Consider the following 18,773-nt stretch of genomic DNA (forward strand, 5'->3'; position numbering starts at 1 on the left):
GAATAAACACTTTACCAGGTCAGAAATCCAGCTCTGGCAGGACAAATAGAAAAGAGAGGGATATTGATCGTGCAGAAGGTGATGGAGAATTTGCTGGGCTTTTTATGTAAAGTATCCCTTAATTCTTTCCAGAGCCCTGTAAAACAGGTATATTGTTCCTATTATATGAATGGTAAACACCTCAATCCTGAATGGATCTATCAGGCCTTGAATTACTAACTTGGTCTGAAACTGTCACTCCCGGCACGTTTGCCACCTCTTTAGTCCTTGAACCAATCCCAGGTTTTGTACATGCCCTGGCCTTTCCTCCAGCTCTTGCTAACTTCCACTCATCCTTCAGGTCTCTGCTTAAAAGCCACTTAAATGTGACTTCCCCAGGGAAGTCTTCCTTATCACCCTTCCTGGGTTGGATTAGTTCTCTCACGCTTCCTTTGCAGCACGTATCACAACTCTAACTGATGCTCTGTGCAGCTCTTTGTTTTATGCATGTCCTCTCTGACAGACTCTAAACTCCCCATGGGGGCTTCATCTGTCCTGTTGAGTGTTTTATCACCAACACTTACTACACTCTTGGGCATATACTATATTTTCAAGAATATTTGATGAATAAATGAATGATGGGAAAACCCAGGCTTGCAGAAGTTAAATAATTTATTCAAAGTCCCAAAACTAGTATGTGATATGAATGGATTTTAAGTCTGGGCCTGTCAAATTCCAAAGGCTAAACTTAGAACAATAAATAACTAAGGAAATGGAAGATTGGTTTGGGACCATAAAAACCCTCTGAGAGTAAAAAGCAGATAGTGTTTAATAAGGACAAGTACAGTATCTTCTGTAAGAGACACAACAACAAAAACTAAACAGGTTCATAATGATCCCCCCACCATTACAGAAATAATCCCCATCTTAGTTAATACCAGTATTGCACTAAATGTTGTGTATGGCTTATCTTTATTTAAGCCTCACAATAACCCCAACATCAGTATTGTCATTATTCCTGTTTAAAGGTTTAAAACCTTCCACAATAATACAGCCAAGCACACCCAAGCAGTCTGACTTCAGAACCCACATGCACTTAAGAACAAATTATAAGGTTTTCAGACTCAAACTTAGGCATTTTTGTTGTTGTCTTGCTAAATTACTTGTTTCCTTAGAACTACAATCTACAGATTTTTGGTCACTAAAATTGTGTGGTTCAAAAAAGAGATTATAGTTTTAAGCTGACTTGCTCCAACTATATCACCCAGAATGAAAGAGATGATAGTCTCTGGGTCCCTTCCCCTGAAATAGTTAAGTTTTTTACATACCTAATTTTGGAACGGGAGCTCACAGTCACCTTTCATAAAGGGAAAATAGATTTCTGGAAAGAAATCCACTCAGACCTGCACCAAGGTTAGAGAACGAACAACTCTCCCAGTAGGAACTGGCAATCAAGTTTCTCGCTATCGTGGAGGACACTGCTGCCCCCATGTGCCTTAACATTGTAACAAAACACTCTGAGAATGAGGCCGGTTCATCCTGTGATCATCTGAGCTGGAGCAGCACTTTGAACCGCTCTGCTCTGAGGCAGCTGACAGAGAAACAGGGCCCAGGGTCTCCTTCTGGGCCACTCTGCTGGCAAGGCGATGAGAGCCTGGAGTATTGAGGGTCGAGGCACAACCGTCATTTCAGGCAGCTTTTGTGACCCTTGCTAATTGTTTCCTTTAGAGACCAACCTCTGAAGAATCACTAGAAGGCAAAAAAGGGTAGAAACGTCTCAAGTATTTGCAACAAACAGAATTTAATTAAACAGAATGAGCATCCCTTAGACTTATGGCCAAGCTTCAGACTCAGGACTGCCCCTAGAAATTGTAGCTCATTGAGAGGCAAATATGTGAGAGAAAGACCATTTCTCTCTCCGAATTGGTAAGAAGAAAGTGGAAGTAAAGGAAAATGTAATAAAATGTGTTTAGAACTGGGTTTGACCATGTGCTACACTTTCCTCATGAAAGCAAATAATCTTAGAACTGGAGATGCTGTCCTTCATGTCCTCACCTGCAACATTTGAATTAATTTATGTAAAGAAGTTGGCGCCTTCATTCTGTTTTGCCCTGATGGGCTTTAATATGATGTTTATTTGTGTGACTATTTGAATAATGCCTGTCTCCCCCATAGACTGTCAGCTCCAAATGAGTGGGCATCATGTTCATCAGTCTAGGAATATTTGTTGAATAAATGATTAATGATTTTTTGTGTGTGTGAGTTACTAGGGTTGAAAAACATTGGAATAAAAGTTCCCCATGAGTTTATTTTCTTTCCTGTAGTTATACTCGCCTTTCAGCCTTTCATGGAGGCAGCTTAAGATATAAAGGCTTTGTTGTCAAACTCAGATTCAAATCCCCGTACTACTGCTTTGTATCTGTCTGATCCTACAGAAGTTTCCTAAACCTCTCTGAGCTCATTTCTTACACAACTTGGGATAAAATATCTACCTTCTCTACTTGTTGTGAGGACTTAATGAGAACACTATTTCCTACACAACCTGGCTCACTGGCCCGCAGACCATGGCAATCATTAAACGTTAGCTTTGTTCATCCTCCAACCTCTACATTCCCTCAAAGCTTCTTTGAATATATCTTAGAACAGATTTTTCAAAAAATCTGGACGTAGACAAATCAAATCAACCGCATATCCACACATATCACTGTCGTGTCTAGATTATACTTTTTTGTCCAGTACAAGTTCCACCAAATTTGTTGCAAACAGTAAAGTGAACTCATTTTCATTTTTCCATTTGGCAGAGAGATGTAATAAAATGACAAGAGGGTTATTGCTTATGTTAAGGATGGTTTCGACTTAGGTAACTGAAAACCAATAACTAAAAATGGCTTACACAATGAGGCAAATGTATGATCTCACATAAGAAGTCAAGAGAAGATAGGCACAATGAAGTCACCAAAGAGCCAGAATCTAGCCAATTTCTTAAGTGAGAAAGTTAGACGAGAAAGAATAAGATTTTTGCAAAGCTCCAGAAAATATATCCTCATACAACTATGTATATGTCTGCACGTGTACATGCATGTCATCATCTTAGTGTTTTATTCTTTCTGACTGAAACATTGCATAATTCCCATGTATTTTTAATTCAGTTGAGGCTTTTTTTTCAATATCACTAGGTTGATGTCATGCCAATTTGAATGTGATCTAATCAATTCACAAAATCTGCAAAATGACCTAGGTAATAAAGAGCAGAAATAAATAAGGACAGGGCAGACCTCACTGTATGGAATACCACTCATGGCATTCATAAGAAGAATATTTAGTTTTGCAGTCACCTCTTCTCCTGTACATTGCTGAACACGCCTTGGCAGGATATATTCCCTTCCAATCTAGTTAAAATAGGGCTCTAAATAATATACTCACCAATTGTGGTGAAAATAGTACAGTATGTGTACAAGTATGAATAGTTTCTATTGTTTGATATACTTGGGAATGTAACTATAGAAAAGACTGTTAATCAGAAACTGCTATGAAAACCGAAGTCTGCCCATATTAAGAAGCAGTGGACAGTGGTAGGCAGATACCTAAAGATGGGACACCCAAGATTCCTGTCTCCAAACACTAATTGAGGTATTGCTGTGAAGATATTTTGCAGATTAAAGTCCCAAATCAGTTGAACTTAAAATACAGAGATTATCCTTGAGGGTCTGATCCATTCACATAGCCCTTTAAAAGACAAGGGAGGTCAGAGAGAACCAGAGGGAGAAGGACCCACCAGGCCTTTGCTGGTTTGAGGGTGGAGAAAGCTGAGAGAGAGGTCCCGGCTAATACCCAGTAAGGTAGCGGTGGCCTTAATTCTACAACCACAAGAAATTGAATTCTGCCAACAATTTGAAGGAGCTTGGAAGAGGACGGCAAGGATGAGAACCACCGTTGGCTGACATTTGAGAGCAGGGAAGGCAGCTAAGCCATGACAGGCTCTTGTCCCACAGAACTCTGAGATAATAAAATTGTGTTGTTTGAAATCACTAAGTTTGTGGTTCTTCGTTATGCACCAATAGAAAACTAATGCACAGGTCCTATCTCAGAGCTCTGTTGTCTTTTTCCCCATATGGTTTTGGGTGCCTATGGAACTAAACTGTGTTGTAATTGACAAAATGAATCTTGACAAAATGAACCCTCTCTTCAGCATAAAGTTGGGAAAATCCTTTTTTGAAGACTCTTTAAATCAAATAAATTTAAATGAATTTCAATAAAGATTCAGGGCTTGGGCCTGATCCCAAGAAGCCTTTTCCAGCGAAATTTTGGCAACTTCATCCTGCAGAATCAGCAAAAGTGACTTGAAGAGAGAATGTGAAAAGAAATCAACATGTGTAAAGTGCCAGGCACAGTGCATCTTTATATACATAGTGTCAAAGAGTTATCATTTCTTCACTGTAAAATGCTATTACTTTTCATATTTTATAGACTGAAACTCAGAAGCCTGGGACATTTCAATGATCTCTTTGTTAGTCATAAAGCTGGAACTTGAGCCTTTCTTTTAGGCTGTAAATCTCCTGTAATTTCCGTCTTCCATAAAATCAGAGAGCAGAGGTGGAGCGCTTTGCCTTGTACCTTGGAGTTCTTCATCCTGGGTGACCTTGGGACTTTGTGGGGCTCAGAATATGTCTACATCTTCGCACTCAAGCAGCTGATTTGAATCTTGATTATCACCCAGCACTCATCTCTCTTACAATATGATGTAGGGTAGTCTTTCTCCACTTTTGCTTGAAATTTAAAATTCATGTTTAACTACTTTGGCCCCAGGAAATGTTCAGGGAATGCAGAAAGGGCTTAATGCAAATTTTGGAAGCAGCAAATTACCCAACCTGTTGGTTGTACCTAGTTGTTAAAGTTTTCTTTCCATACATGCTCCATTTTAATTTTCATTTGTTTTATTTGCCTGGGATGTCAGTATTTCTTCGAGGTCATGTTTCAGATGAAGACATTTAGACTAAGAGAGAACAAATGACTTGCTTAGGGTTCAGACACCTGGGAACACTAGAACAAAAATTTAACGTTAATTCTAGTTCTTAGTGATCAGTTTTTATGTTAGTTTTTACCTTAGTGATTATTTTTTATGCTCTGAAAACTGAAGGACTAATCTTATTATTTTTAAATGAGCTTTTTATAGCCCAATTGTTGAAAACATTAACGTTTTTAAAATTGATGTTGAATTAAGTGTTTTCTCTTGACCCTGGGGTCTCTCCTTCTGTGCTCATATTTATAATAGTCAGTTGTGAGGGTTTGTGGGTGGAACCAAGATTTTGATCTCAAAAGTTCTTGGTAACCATTTAATGGTCTCTGGTGGTGGCAGGGACACAGATGTGATAAGAGAAAGTGGTGACTGTGAATGGTACAGCACAAAGCACCACAAAGGTACCCTCAGCACAATTTGCTACTGAAAAACAGGGGAATTACAGGAAAAACATTGTTTTGGAGCTCATGGAGTTCTAAAAATTTGCACACAAGTTTTCAAGGAAACGGCCAGAGCAAGTTTATTTTCTAATTTCTTAAAAGCTAAGAACTAGCTAAGTATTTATCCGTTCAGGATAAACATTTTTAATACTCTCTGTTCTAAACACTGCGGGGCTCTACCAAGGTTAGTCTCTGCCTTCAAGGTATTTTCCAAGTCTAAAGGGAGCAGAGACATCCACAACAGAATCTAGTGACATCAGCAGTACGGGTCATGGCTTTGCGCCCTTTAAATTGTGGAAAATTCTTCTACAGTTGTAGAATGACAGAGCATCTTTAAATTGTCAAGCTAGTAAGAGAGTGACTTTTCAGAGCAACCCCACTTTCAAACAAGAGAAGTGAAGAGTGGAAATTTAATTTAACAGAACCTATGTTTTCCCAATTAGATTAGGTATTAAGCAGGGTAGAATAATATGTAAGGACAGTCATGCTTTCCAATTACAGGTCTCTGAGAACGAAAGGCTACATCCATCACCGTTAGTGTATCAAAGGGTTCACTTCATCTGTCTTGTGAAAGCCATGCTGGCTGCAAGTGGTGGGGTGTTTTGTTTTAATGATTTAATCAACTAATTAATGGAAAATATAAAAGAAAATCTCAAAGGGTAAAATGCTGTCTTAACTATGAAATAATTATACTATATCTCAGCTTCATATGTTCAAACCTTGAAAATTAAGAAAATAAACAGCCAGTCTTTCTCAAATGTTAAATGTATGCAAACAGTTATGATACATCTGTAGCAAGTAACACAAACCACGCAAACATACAACTTGTTAATGCATCCTTCTATAAGGAGACTTCTTATCTGATTGGGGGGCACTCTAGACACCAGAATCTTAACTATAATAATTGGGATGGGTTCGTGTGATATACATAATGGTAATTTGAAAGTAGCTTTAAATTATGACTTTGTAAAATAGCAAATAATCAGTAAATAGTTGGATTCATACTGAAAATAAGAACTTCCTAGTTCATAACTAAATTCACTTAGGTATAAACAAATATATACATATATTACATACACAGTTAAGTTCTCAGATGAATTTTAAATATCTCTTCACCATGTAATCAGTAAAACCACTTAGCCATTATGGACAAGAATGCATTTTCTGTCCTCTCCTGGTGTATCAGTCAGAATATTATTTAATAACAGAATCTCAGTGGCTGCAAATGTTAAAAGGTGTATTTCTTCATACTCCATGTTTATCTCTGGTCAGCAGGGGTGCTTTTCTCACTGATGTCACTCAAGGAGTCCTACTGATGGGGCAGCCACCCTCTCTCACAGGATTGCCATGCCAGGAAGAAAAGCAGGCTCTGGCATATCTGGCATCAGTAATTAAATCCTATGACCCAAAAGTGATGTGTGTCTAAAAGGCTTCCACAATTCCCAAGAGGAGGTTGGATTCCCTGGGGCAGGGCAGAGGGCATTGCCATACCACCAAGCAATTCTCCCAGTTGAATCCTACAATTCAACTCAGTTCTGCCACTATCTACCTGGAGATAGCATCAGATCCCACAGGTTAAGGGCTCAGTCCCACAAGACTGTCCTCCTTTTCAGATGCCAATTGCAAGCCCAAGTTGTTACCTGTGTTTCTGACCAACCAGCTACAGATTGGAGGTTCCCACGACCCCCTCCTTGGGTTTAATTAATTTGCTATGGTGGCTCACAGAACTCAAGAAACTCATTGACTCACTAGATTACTGGTTTATTATAAAAGAATACAACTCAGAAACATCTAGATGAAGAGATGTATAGGGCAAGCTGTGGGAAAAGGGCAAGGAGCTTCCATGCCGCCTCCAAGTGTGCCACTTTCTCTGCATCTCCACGTGTTCACCAACCCAGAAGCTCTCTGAACTCTGTCCTTTTGTGTTTTTATGGAGCTTCAGTACATAGGCATGAGTGATTAATCGTTGGACATTGGTGATTGAACGCAACCTCCAGCCCCACCCCCCGAAGAGGTCAGAGAAGTGCGACTGAAAGCTGGCTCTCCTGGCAAGCAGCCCCCATCCTTAGGTGGGGTCGAAAAGTCACACATGAAAAAAGACACCTTTATCTCTCTAATCACTTAGGAAGTTCCAATGGTTTTAGGAGATTTGTGCCAGAATCGGAGACAAAGAGCAAATACATATTTCTTTTTATAAATCACAGTATTACAATGTCACTTCTGCTTTTCATTCATTGAACAGAGTTTGTCACATAGTCCCAACCAATCATTAGGGACCCGGGAAATGCAATCTCCTCTTGTGTTCAGAAGAGGGAGAATTTGTTGATAAATAGCTACCACACATGAACTCTTGTTCTCCTTGCCTTGTCCAATTCAGCTGTTTCCTCTTGGTGTATCTCATGTGTTATTGCTGCATCTTCTTCTAAGTGTCCAGGATGCTTTCTGGTCTCTGCTTATGAACTTGTACACAGCTCACTTTAGTATGATCTCTAATAATCGTACTGTTTAAGAAGGTAACTTCTTCAAAGAAGTACCAACTTACCTGTCGCCTATTCTTACCAGAGAATTGAGTGCTCATCTTATTTGGGTCATGATGTGAGTCTCCTCCTTTCTCTTCTCTGATCTGAGTGCCCAGTGTCCAGTCTTCGTGTAGTTCTGCCCACACTCTACCTGTGCTACATAGGCGCAGGCTTCCTTTATCAGGAAGAATAGTCATTGGACAAAACATGATGCCAAGACACTTCTGTTCTAGAAACCCAAGGTTTTCAGTTTAAGCCCCTCACAACTAGTGCCGTGTATGCCCTTCTTAGCAACACGGATAGGTGTGAGAGTTGATGAAATACATAGATGCTTAAAAGAGGTAGCATTACAGATATCATAAAAGGATCCCCAAGGAACTCTTTATTTCACAAGAATTTTTCGTTTTTTCCCATGATATTTTTGTATTATAATTCTTCTTTTGGGATTCCTGGAGAGGTATCTCTAAATGTTCAATAATAATTCTGAACCTAAGGAGGTGACATACACAAGAACAGGCTAATTTAAAGGAAGAGAAGATATCAGCCAGTAGAGTGGACAAATATTATCAAGAATATACATCTGATTTGCTTACCACTACAACCATTTCTAGAGCATTCCACCAGAGTTCTGACAACTTTCAAGAAAGCATTGAAAGGCTTTCTTATGAGGTAAAAGCATAGGGACTCAGGAGGCACCTCAAAAAATAATTTCTTTAGCAATTTCCCCTGCATACATGGATCTCTCTTCCAAGCACCGTTCCTGAAGCTTTTCCTGGACTGCTGTATTTCTAACATACTCATCCAAGCATTACTGGGGGAGAATTTCCTTTAAATTAATGAATAAAAGGCTCCTGGGTTTCCACTGACATTTATTTCCACTGTCGTGGCCTTTATTCTTCCCAGCTGCCATTTACAATTGCAGTATTCCTCTGCCTTTGAGTGTAAACTCTGATGATATTAGATAGAGTAGATTCAATTTATAATGCTAGAGTAGGAGACATAACTCATATCTGGTTTATAGGGTCATTGCATTATATCAGACCTGCACTGTACTGGGTCAACCACCCTGATGAATATCATTTAACCCTGGTGTAGCTGCATTGATGTTACAATGACTCTTTATATCATGGAGTTCTGCTTACGAAATTCTCAATTATTACTATTGTACTGACAGCTAATATTTAATGAGCAAATATTATGGATAAAAAGAAGGCTAGGATAATAATATAACATGCATTATATTATTAATTCTCATAGCAACCCTCTGGGATCAATAGTTATCCCCATGTTACAAAGAACAATGAGACTTAGACTATGCAATTTGTCTGAAGCTATACAGCTTTTAAGTGGCAAAGCAGAGGTTCAAGCAAGGTCTTTACTTAACTACAGAGCCCAGGAGCATAAGAATTTTACTATATTACTCTAAATACTACCTGGCAGCACATACCAGCTATTGTATGGACGTGAAGGTGCTTGTGATGTCCATGCATCAGCCTAGATCTCAGGAAACCCAGACACAAGGTGTGGCTCAGCAGCCCACCGTGTGGTTTATGGGTAAATTCCTGTAACCTCCTCAATCTCAAGCTCATCATGTTTAAAATGAGGCCATTGAACTGGCTTACCTCTAAAGTTACTTTAACACTCAAGTTTCTGGATTCTATGATCAATAAACTGTGCACTGCCATTTTCAAATTATGGGAATGTGGGTAGTTTCTAAGTTAATATACTTATCTATAAAATAAAGATAATGCTGGGGCTGGCCCCGTGGCCGAGTGGTTAAGTTCGCGCGCTCCGCTGCAGGCGGCCCAGTGTTTCATCGGTTCGAATCCTGGACGCGGGCATGGCACTGCTCATCAGACCACGCTGATGCAGCGTCCCACATGCCACAACTAGAAGAACCCACAACGAAGAGTACACAACTATGTACCGGGGGGCTTTGGGGAGAAAAAGGAAAAAATAAAATCTTTAAAAAAAAATAAAATAAAAATAAAAAATAAAGATAATGCTAGCATCTATCCATTCACGTGAGATAATCCACGTAGAGCATTTAACACAATGCTGGAACGTAGACAGTGCTCATATGTATTAGCTTATCTTCATCAGTATCATCATAACCATGTTAATAGTTATTATAAAATATCACACTTTGTAAAATACAGTTATGCATCACATGACAAGGATACAGTCTGAGAAATGCGTCATTAGGAAATTTCGTCACTGTGCGAACATCATAGAGTGTGCTTACACAAACCTCGATGGTATAGCCTACTACACACCTAGCTTTGTGGTACTAATCATATGGGACCACTGTCATGTATGCAGTCTGTCATTGATTGAAACATTGTTATGTGGCACATGACCATACCCATAAAGTATTAATATTAGTAGTAGCAAAGTATTAATTGTATACATTTACAACTGATCTTGACACTCACATGTATCATGACACTACCTGAGAGGACTGAAAACAATCATCAGGGGACACATCAGTAAGGCCCAAAAAGGGCCAACTGACCAATAGATGGTAGCTATGTGCTAAGAAAAATCTCATTCCATATTTATTGCATCCTGATCATACCATGGTGAGGAGATTAAGAAGCAATAAAGGAAACCCACTGGTCATAACAGATTAATGTCCCAGCCAGCAGACTGCCAGGACCCTCTAGTTCCTTGACATTTGATGGAGTAGTTCATTTAACTTGTCCTAAAAACCAGAAATTTTTCCAAATCACTTCACTGTCTAACCATTCATAATGAGATTAAAGTATATGTGGTGAGGAGGAAGATGGAGAGATTCTTGCTGGACTAAAGGCAATAATTTCCCCAAAAAACAAATTAAAAACTTTTCCCCCAAATCTCTCAAGCTACAACTCACAGTATATATACATATGTACTTTTAATCAATGTCCCTAGTTTTGATTGAAATGGCTTCATTTTGCACGTAGCTCTCTCCAACACAGCCATGATGGGTGGCTCTGGAGGCAAACAAACATTGCGTATCTTCCCGAAGGAAGTATTTCACAGATGGTTTACCAGGAGGCCACCTTTTCAGCTCGAATGGAAAAACCGATGATAATCTGGAAGGCAGGATAGCATTGCAATCAATGGAGTCAGGGAGATATGAGTCTGATTCCATTCAACTTTAAATTCCATAAGAGCAAAAATGGAATATTTTCTTAACCCACTCCTATATCTTCAGTGCCCTAACAGTGCTTGATGCATGGAAGGCACTAAATAACTATTCGTGGGAAGAATAAACAAGTGGATGGATCTCTAAAAACTGTGTGACTCCAAATAAGTTACTTGATTTTATTCTCTCCAAGTTTGATTTTACTCATCTCTAAATAATCCTCACCTTTCAGGCTTAGTGAAAATGGTAAAAGAGATGATGTATGTAAGAAGGCATTGAATATCCACTCAATAAACCACTGTTATTGTGGTAATGTGGTCTCATAGACCATCAAGGCATCGTTGTCTGCATGAAAAACAGGTACATCACTTTATCCCCTGGAAAGATCTGTACAAATGCCTTGATGTCCTCTGATAATTTTCAGAATAACGATTAGGTTCACGATGGAAGCAAATTATTGCTGTTTGTTCATGGCATTCGGTGCGTGTCAAATCTCCATGTGATTCTGGTCAGCAGCCCTTCTAGACATGAAACTTTCTCATAGACTGGTAGTGGTAACACATATTGGTACAGTCTTTCTGGAAAATAACATGACTGCGCATTTGAAGAGCCTTAAAATGATTTAAACACTTTGGCCTTGTGATTCTCCTTCTGGGAATAGTTGTAAAGAAAGAACTACAGGTGTAGTCACAGACATATGCACTAGAATATTAAGTACATCATTATTCTTGTGTAGTCTCCAAATGCTATAATCCCTTTAATATCCAACAATATGGTAAATACAATGGATACATTACTATGCAGCCATTAAAAAGCGTGAGATCGAAAATGTTCAGGATATTTTGTAAAGTTAAAAAATAAGATGCAATGCTCTATTCTTGTATTATTCCAATTTTATTTGCACGGTATATTAATATATGCTTAGATGAATGACCTAAGCAGTCTTACAGTAGTAAAATTATGATTTTTATTTACTATAATTTTTTTCTATAGACAACATATTTTCACAGAATAATCATTTGTTAATAATCAGACAAAACGTCTTTGGAAAATATAATATAGAAACCATAAGGGCTTGTAGAAGGTTATAGTAACTTCTCAAAGTAAAAAGGTGAGTGAGGCTTTCTTCACTTTCCTGAAAGCAGGGAATGCTACTGCTTCTTGGATCCTTCTTAGAGTGAAGAAAACCTGATAAGCGAATTCCTACTTAGATGTTCAGGCCTTGCTGGACGTGGTCAACAGAAAATATCATCCTTTGAAAATGACTCCAAGGGAAATGAAAAGAACTTACACTGTTAAATGTTTTGATGATGGTCATGGTAAAGTTTTGGTGGGAGAACTACTTCAGAGCACAGACATTTGGAGTATATTTCAAATAAGCCTCTGAGACAGGCACTGCTAAACGTTCACCAAATCTGTGTTCTAGCCTTCCTCCTGGGCACACGAGACTTCTCTTGTTGTTTGGGGTAGACATATTAAGTGATTTATAGGCAACAAAATGAGAGTGGAAATAGTGGGTACCACTTCAAGACCTGTTCCATAAACACCTCCCATGCACACTCCTCAATCATCCTTTTCTCCTCTGGATGAGATAATCACAGAGACCTCAGAAGCCACATGAAGACAGCCAAGGTTTCATTAGCCTCTGTCCATCAATGACTCTGAGAAGAACCATCAACTGATTTGTACACCCACCCAAATCTGTTGGATGAGCAAATTCCTTTTAATTTGTTATATATTTGGGGGCCTCTTTATTACAGCAGCAAGAGTTAACCTGACTAATACAGTCACCTTGTTTATAGTCTACGCTTAGCTGTTCACACGAGCTCGTCAGATTCATTCTCAATAGAGAGGTGGTTATACCATTGTTGTGCAAGAACCAGTCCACAAAAGATGTGAGGAAAAGATAGAGAAGAGGCCATTTGTACCATTTTGTCAATCAGTAGAATCCTATACAACTTGACTAATTTTTTTCACCTTAAGGTAGTAAAATGCGTTGGTTTCCCATGCGAATGTTTAGAATAAATAAAAAAATCACTGCTGTCTGGATTGATAGTTTTATCATCTTTGACATTTGACATTTGTCTTTGACATTTTTTAATCTTTTTCTTCTATTTGTATGTAGGCCTCGTGAGGGAAAGACTTGTTTATTGCTTGTTTATTTTTTGACTTGTTTATTGCTCCTGCCCCAGTTCCTAGAAAAATTCCTAGAGTAATAACCATGCAAGATGTATTGGTTGAAGATGTAAATTAATGTAATGAATGTGAAATGGATAAAGACAAATTCACCTGGTGAGACTTACCACCCTAAAACTTGAGCAGGAGCTTTCAGCTAGCAGAGAAAGGATTTCATCTGACATAGACATGTAATTAAACATAAAACAAATACACATGAGACAGTCGATTTCTATGTTCTATTTCACCTTAGGAGATATATCTATCATACTCATCTAGATACCAAAGGCAGATGACAAGTTTGCTGCACACAGATGTCCCTTCACGTCTTATCTTCATCCCTTGCTGGCATCATTTTAACTCCAAGGCAAGTTTCCAGCTCTGACCTTGCACAAATTCACCCCCTGATGGCAGCGAGCCATGTAGTTGCTCTCTTCTTACCATCCCAAGCAGATGGCTCAGAGTTAAATAGCCAATAAATCACAATTTCCATGCAAGAAAGGGCCCAACTACAAAGTGTTTGTTTGTTCTTAAAATTGGTTCTGTTGCTGCCAAATAATAGTCATTTAGCTAAAACTTTGGAGTAATTAGCTATATATGTGTCATCTTTTGTTCTTCTTTGGAATTGTATATATGTCATTTGTTTGTATATTAGTCAGGATTCTCCAGAGAAACAGAATCAATACACAGAAAGAGATTTACTTTAAGTATTTAGCTTATGGTATTGTAGAGGCTTAGTCAGTCCAAAATCTAATAGTGGAGGCAGACAGGATGGAGACTCAGGAAGAAGTTGCAGTTCAAGACCAAAGGCAGTCTGCTGCAGAACCAGGAAGAGCCGATGTTGGAGATCATGCCCAAAGACCATGCTGGAGAATTCCGTTTTCCTCAGGGAAGGTCATCGTTTTGTTCTACTCAAGTCTTCAACTGATTAGATTAGGCCCACCCACATTATGGAGGGCAATCTGCTTTACTCAAAGTCCACTGATTTAAATGTAAATCTCATCCAAAAACAACCTCACAGAAATACCCAGAATAATATTTAACCAAACACTTGGGCATCATGGGTCAGACAAGTTGACGTATAAAATTAACCATCACAGTTTGCTTTCTCTTTTTTTTTTGGCTCATTTGTTTTTGTTTGTCTTTTCTTTGTTCTAATCCTTTTAGATCCTTGGGATCATTATTTCCACAGACCTTACCTGATCCAAAACCTTGTGATGACGTGGAAAGTTCCAAGCCCATATGCCAGCTCTCCCACTGGCCAGCTGGGTAACAGGTCACTTTACCGCAGAACCTCCAGTTCTGCTTCAGTGAACAGAGATACCTAAGTCGTAGGTTCATTATAACAATCAAATGGGAGAAACATACATTGACAAGCTCTGTAAACTCAACATCATATTGAAACTATTAATTTCAATTTTGTTTATGTATCAGAGGTCCTACCTTTCAAATCAACAATGAGAAAATAGAAAATTCCTTATGTGAAGCACATTACAGTTGTGAGTAACTGGCTCATCAGAATAAAGAAAGATCAAATTAATAAATCAAATTTTTGAGTGGACAATGATTTTAAGGGTTAAAAGAAGCTTTACAGACCACAACAGATGATTGTTGAAGATCCCAGGAATAGTGTCAACTTTAAAATACACAGAGTATTCATGTCTAAAGTCAGGGAAGTTAGCATACCCCTGATTCTCCCTCCGTGAATTCTGGGCGTGTGCCAGGTGGTGCGGGGCTGCTGTGACAACTGGAGCAAGGAGCTCAGGTGAGACGGGACTGTTGATGAGAAGCTACTCAAAAGGACTGGACAGAGCTTATTACTTTCCCACCCTCGATGTCCAATTAACATACCACATGTGATCGGATGTCGGATTGTTACGTGATTGTCAGCCTCCACTGCTCCAGGAGTCTCTACACCTCAGATTCCTGACCAGACTGTGCTTGTAACTCCAAAGCGCGGACGAAGTTTCTCCCTCACCTCAGTCGAAGGTCGATTTGCTTAGTCCTCATCTTTGGCACCGAGGCAGACTTCTCCTCACATGTTAGATTTCAGTTCCTTTTACAGAAAATACCCAATCCACTCTCAGCAGGGTAGCCTTGCCCTCTAGTCTGCCAGGTCAGTAGCCCAACATTAGTGGAGTTCCCAAGGCAGTATCCATCCGCCTTAAATAACTTCACCCATAGGACAAAGGTGGGAATTCGTTACATTCAGGCCTGTTTCTTTTCACACCCTCCTCTTCAGAAATTCAAAGAATCGTGGGGTCCTGTCTCATTCAAGGTCTCTTGTTACAAACCATGTTATTGTGGACTACTGAACAACCTGTTAACAGAAATTAAGAACTAGTCCTGCTTGAAATTTCTTAGACCACCTTAGACCCAAATGGAGCACACCATTTTCTTACTGAACTAAAGATTATGTGCTTCCAGCAAATCTCCAGAGAACAAAGCCCCAAGATCCAGCAAACCATATCGTCAGCATCTTGGAACGTCCTTGCTGTATGAAAAACAACGTAATTTCTTCTTACCTTGTTGATAATAAATATGTGTTCTTGAAAGTGGCGGTGTGTTTTTGAATGTGCCAGACCAACTTTGATACTTATACTATGCAAAGATTTTTATATCTGCAATTTTTTCTTCATTCAGTGAGAACTGGATAAAAGAGAATAAAAGAACTAGTGTGCTTTTATTCTCTTTGTAATAGTGGATGGGTGGTTAACTTCTTTGGTGCAGCTTTGCAAAATAGTTTGTTTCAAAATGAGAAAAAAATCAACTGTATGAACACTTTGCTTATATTGCTTTTCTACCACTTTCTCTAGGAATGCCCCAGTGGTGTTGTTAATGAAGAAACCTTCAAAGAGATTTACTCGCAGTTCTTTCCACAGGGAGGTAAGTACAAATGTGGACTTGTTAACATACTCTCAGAGTTAGAATTATGCTTGCAATCTTGAGTTTGGTTTAATCTTTCACGACGTGACTCTACATTTTTTAATCTTTGTGTAAAAGAATTAATACACAGCATGCAAGCGCACATGATTTTCAGTACATCATAAAAGTGAGCTACTTACAAACTATCAAACATCCAATAGTTCACTCTTCAGTTTAATACAACAGGTAATATTACTGTGTGTCTTGTACTATAGTTCTCGGATGCACAATGCCTTCTGACTTAGTTCTGGATATGCCACAAAGTTCTTTCACATACCTTAGAGGTCTCATTTGACTCTCCTAACTCTCAAAATTAGGACAAATGTAATTATCTTCAATTTTCTTATGTGAAATCTGGGGCTTGGAGAAGTTAAATGGTTTACTCTGGGTCACACATCCACTAAGCGGCAGATCTGGGTTAGAACCTAGATTTTTCTGGAACCTCACCTAGTGTTCTTTCTGCTGTTTCTCTCTCTTTCATTAACTCTTTACTATCACCCTTCTCCCCACATCCAAGAAAATTAATACCCTTCTAGATATTATTTTAATTGGAAAGAAAACAAGGAGAGCATAATGATAATACATACATGTTAGAGATGAGTGAAGAGAGATATTTGCCACTGGACCTTACAGTCCCTCTTTCAACCACCCGATAGGATGCTCACGTCAGACTTGTCATACAGCCTACGGGATGCCCAGCTATGTAGTAGGTGCTGATAACATTAGAGAAATAAGATGTGATACCCGCCCAAAAGAATGTTGTAGTATGGTGTAGCAAAAGGACAATGTCAACATCAAGTGTAAGTGTGAAGATAGAGGTTAAAAAAATAGTATTATGAGAGCACAATGTTATTGCAATTAGACTAGCAAAGGACAGGGGGGGAAAAAAAAGGAGGTGATCCGGATAAATTGAACCCGAGCTGATGTAGCATTCATGAGGCGCCTGATATGTGCTTGGCCCTGGCATGCATTACCCCTCACCTTCCAACAACCCCAGCTATGACTCTCCCTTTTTAATAAGTGGGGAAACTAAGGTGCAGAGAAGTCCGTCCATTTCCTTGCCATCATCTTTTTTACTGCTTTCTGCTTAAAGGAGCTGCCATCATCTCACGCCAAAATAAAGACAATAGTCTCTGACCTAGTCTCTCTGATCCTGATCCTCTTCCTTGCTCTCCCACCATAGTCTATCCTCAACGGGAGCCAGAGTAATCCTGTTAAAATGTAAGCCAGACAATGTCACTGCTCTGCTCAAAACCTTCCATTCTATCAGAGCATAAGCCACAACCTATATAGTGGCTGATGAGTTGTGGTCGCTAGTCTCCAGTTCCCTTTCTGACTCATCCTTTACCATTCTCCCCTTCGACTCCCTACATTCCAGCCACCCTGGCTTCCTTGCCATTCCTCCAATACACCAGTGATGTTGCTGCTTCAGGGCCTTTGAATTTGCTCTTCCCTTTTGCTGGAATTCTCTTCTCCTAAATATCCATCTGCATATCTCATCACCTCTGCCTTTATTCCAATGCCACCTTCTCAGTGAGGCTTTCCCTGGCCTCCCTATCTTAAAGCACAACCCGTTAAACATTCCTCATGACCCTTCTCTGCTTTTTCCTTCTCTTGAGCACTTAAGAGCACCTAATCATATATATTTTACCTCTTTTTGTTGTTGTTCATTGTCTCTTTCCTCACTAGAATGTCATCTCCAAGGGAACAGAGGTCTTTGTCTGTTTCGTTCACTGCTGTATCCACAGGTCTTGAAATAGTGACGACAAATAGTCACACTCGATAAATACTTACTGCATAAATGCATGAGTACATGAATGGGTGAACATCATCCACCTCATAACGGTGGCTATACCAGTACGATGGAATAATATTTCTAAAAGGGATTCTGAATGTATACAACACTTAAATGTCAGTTGTTTCACATAAAAATTAGATTCTCTTTTGACTTTCAATCCATTTGGTTTTAGATATTTCAGTGGATTGAAGACAATTTTGTGCATGGATTATCAAAATAGAAATTTTTCTTTAAAATAGCCTTTTAAAAGAATTAAATTAGAATTCTGAGAAAACACAGGGTGACGTATTATTACACGAACTTGAATATGTTGTTGGTGATCACACCCTCTCTACCCCATCTCATCACTAACAGCCCACAGACAGGCATTGGTCATAGGGCCTAATGCCAGGATTGTAATGGACTCATTCTCTGCATCAATAAAGAATTTGGAATACCACTTGATTAACTTATATATTTCTAAATTATTAAGAATCATGGAATTTTTAAATAAAAGTCATGTTTACTATATATCTAAGTGTCTGCCAACATAGTGATAGCTATTAATATCAAAGCATCTGGCCAAGCAGAAATCTTTATTTTTTTTTATTGCAAATGAAAGTTACTAGATGCTACAAATTGGATACAGCTCCACATTAAAATTTTATCTTTATTTGAAAAATAACATTTCAGCATTAAAGAACATCTAGTTAAGCACAATGCTTTGCAAAGGATCCTTGTTACAAGATCTAAAGGGATTTGAGGAAAAATCACTCTTGCACTCAAAAGTTCTTTGATTATTCATGTTAAT

The 18,773-nt window shown here is 38.9% G+C and overlaps 1 protein-coding gene across 8 annotated transcripts in view; it reads left to right on the plus strand.

Moving 5' to 3' along the window:
• KCNIP4 (potassium voltage-gated channel interacting protein 4) overlaps nt 1–18,773 on the plus strand; it is a 1,058,546-nt gene that overhangs the window by 1,008,660 nt on the left and 31,113 nt on the right. For all 8 annotated transcript variants that reach the window (XM_070613073.1, XM_070613079.1, XM_070613077.1 and 5 more), the window contains one exon: nt 16,077–16,146. In XM_070613073.1, coding sequence (XP_070469174.1) covers nt 16,077–16,146 — 70 coding nt within the window. The remainder of the gene's footprint in view (nt 1–16,076; nt 16,147–18,773) is intronic.

This window comes from Equus przewalskii, chromosome 3, assembly GCF_037783145.1.
Source record: "Equus przewalskii isolate Varuska chromosome 3, EquPr2, whole genome shotgun sequence".
NCBI lineage: Eukaryota > Metazoa > Chordata > Mammalia > Perissodactyla > Equidae > Equus > Equus przewalskii.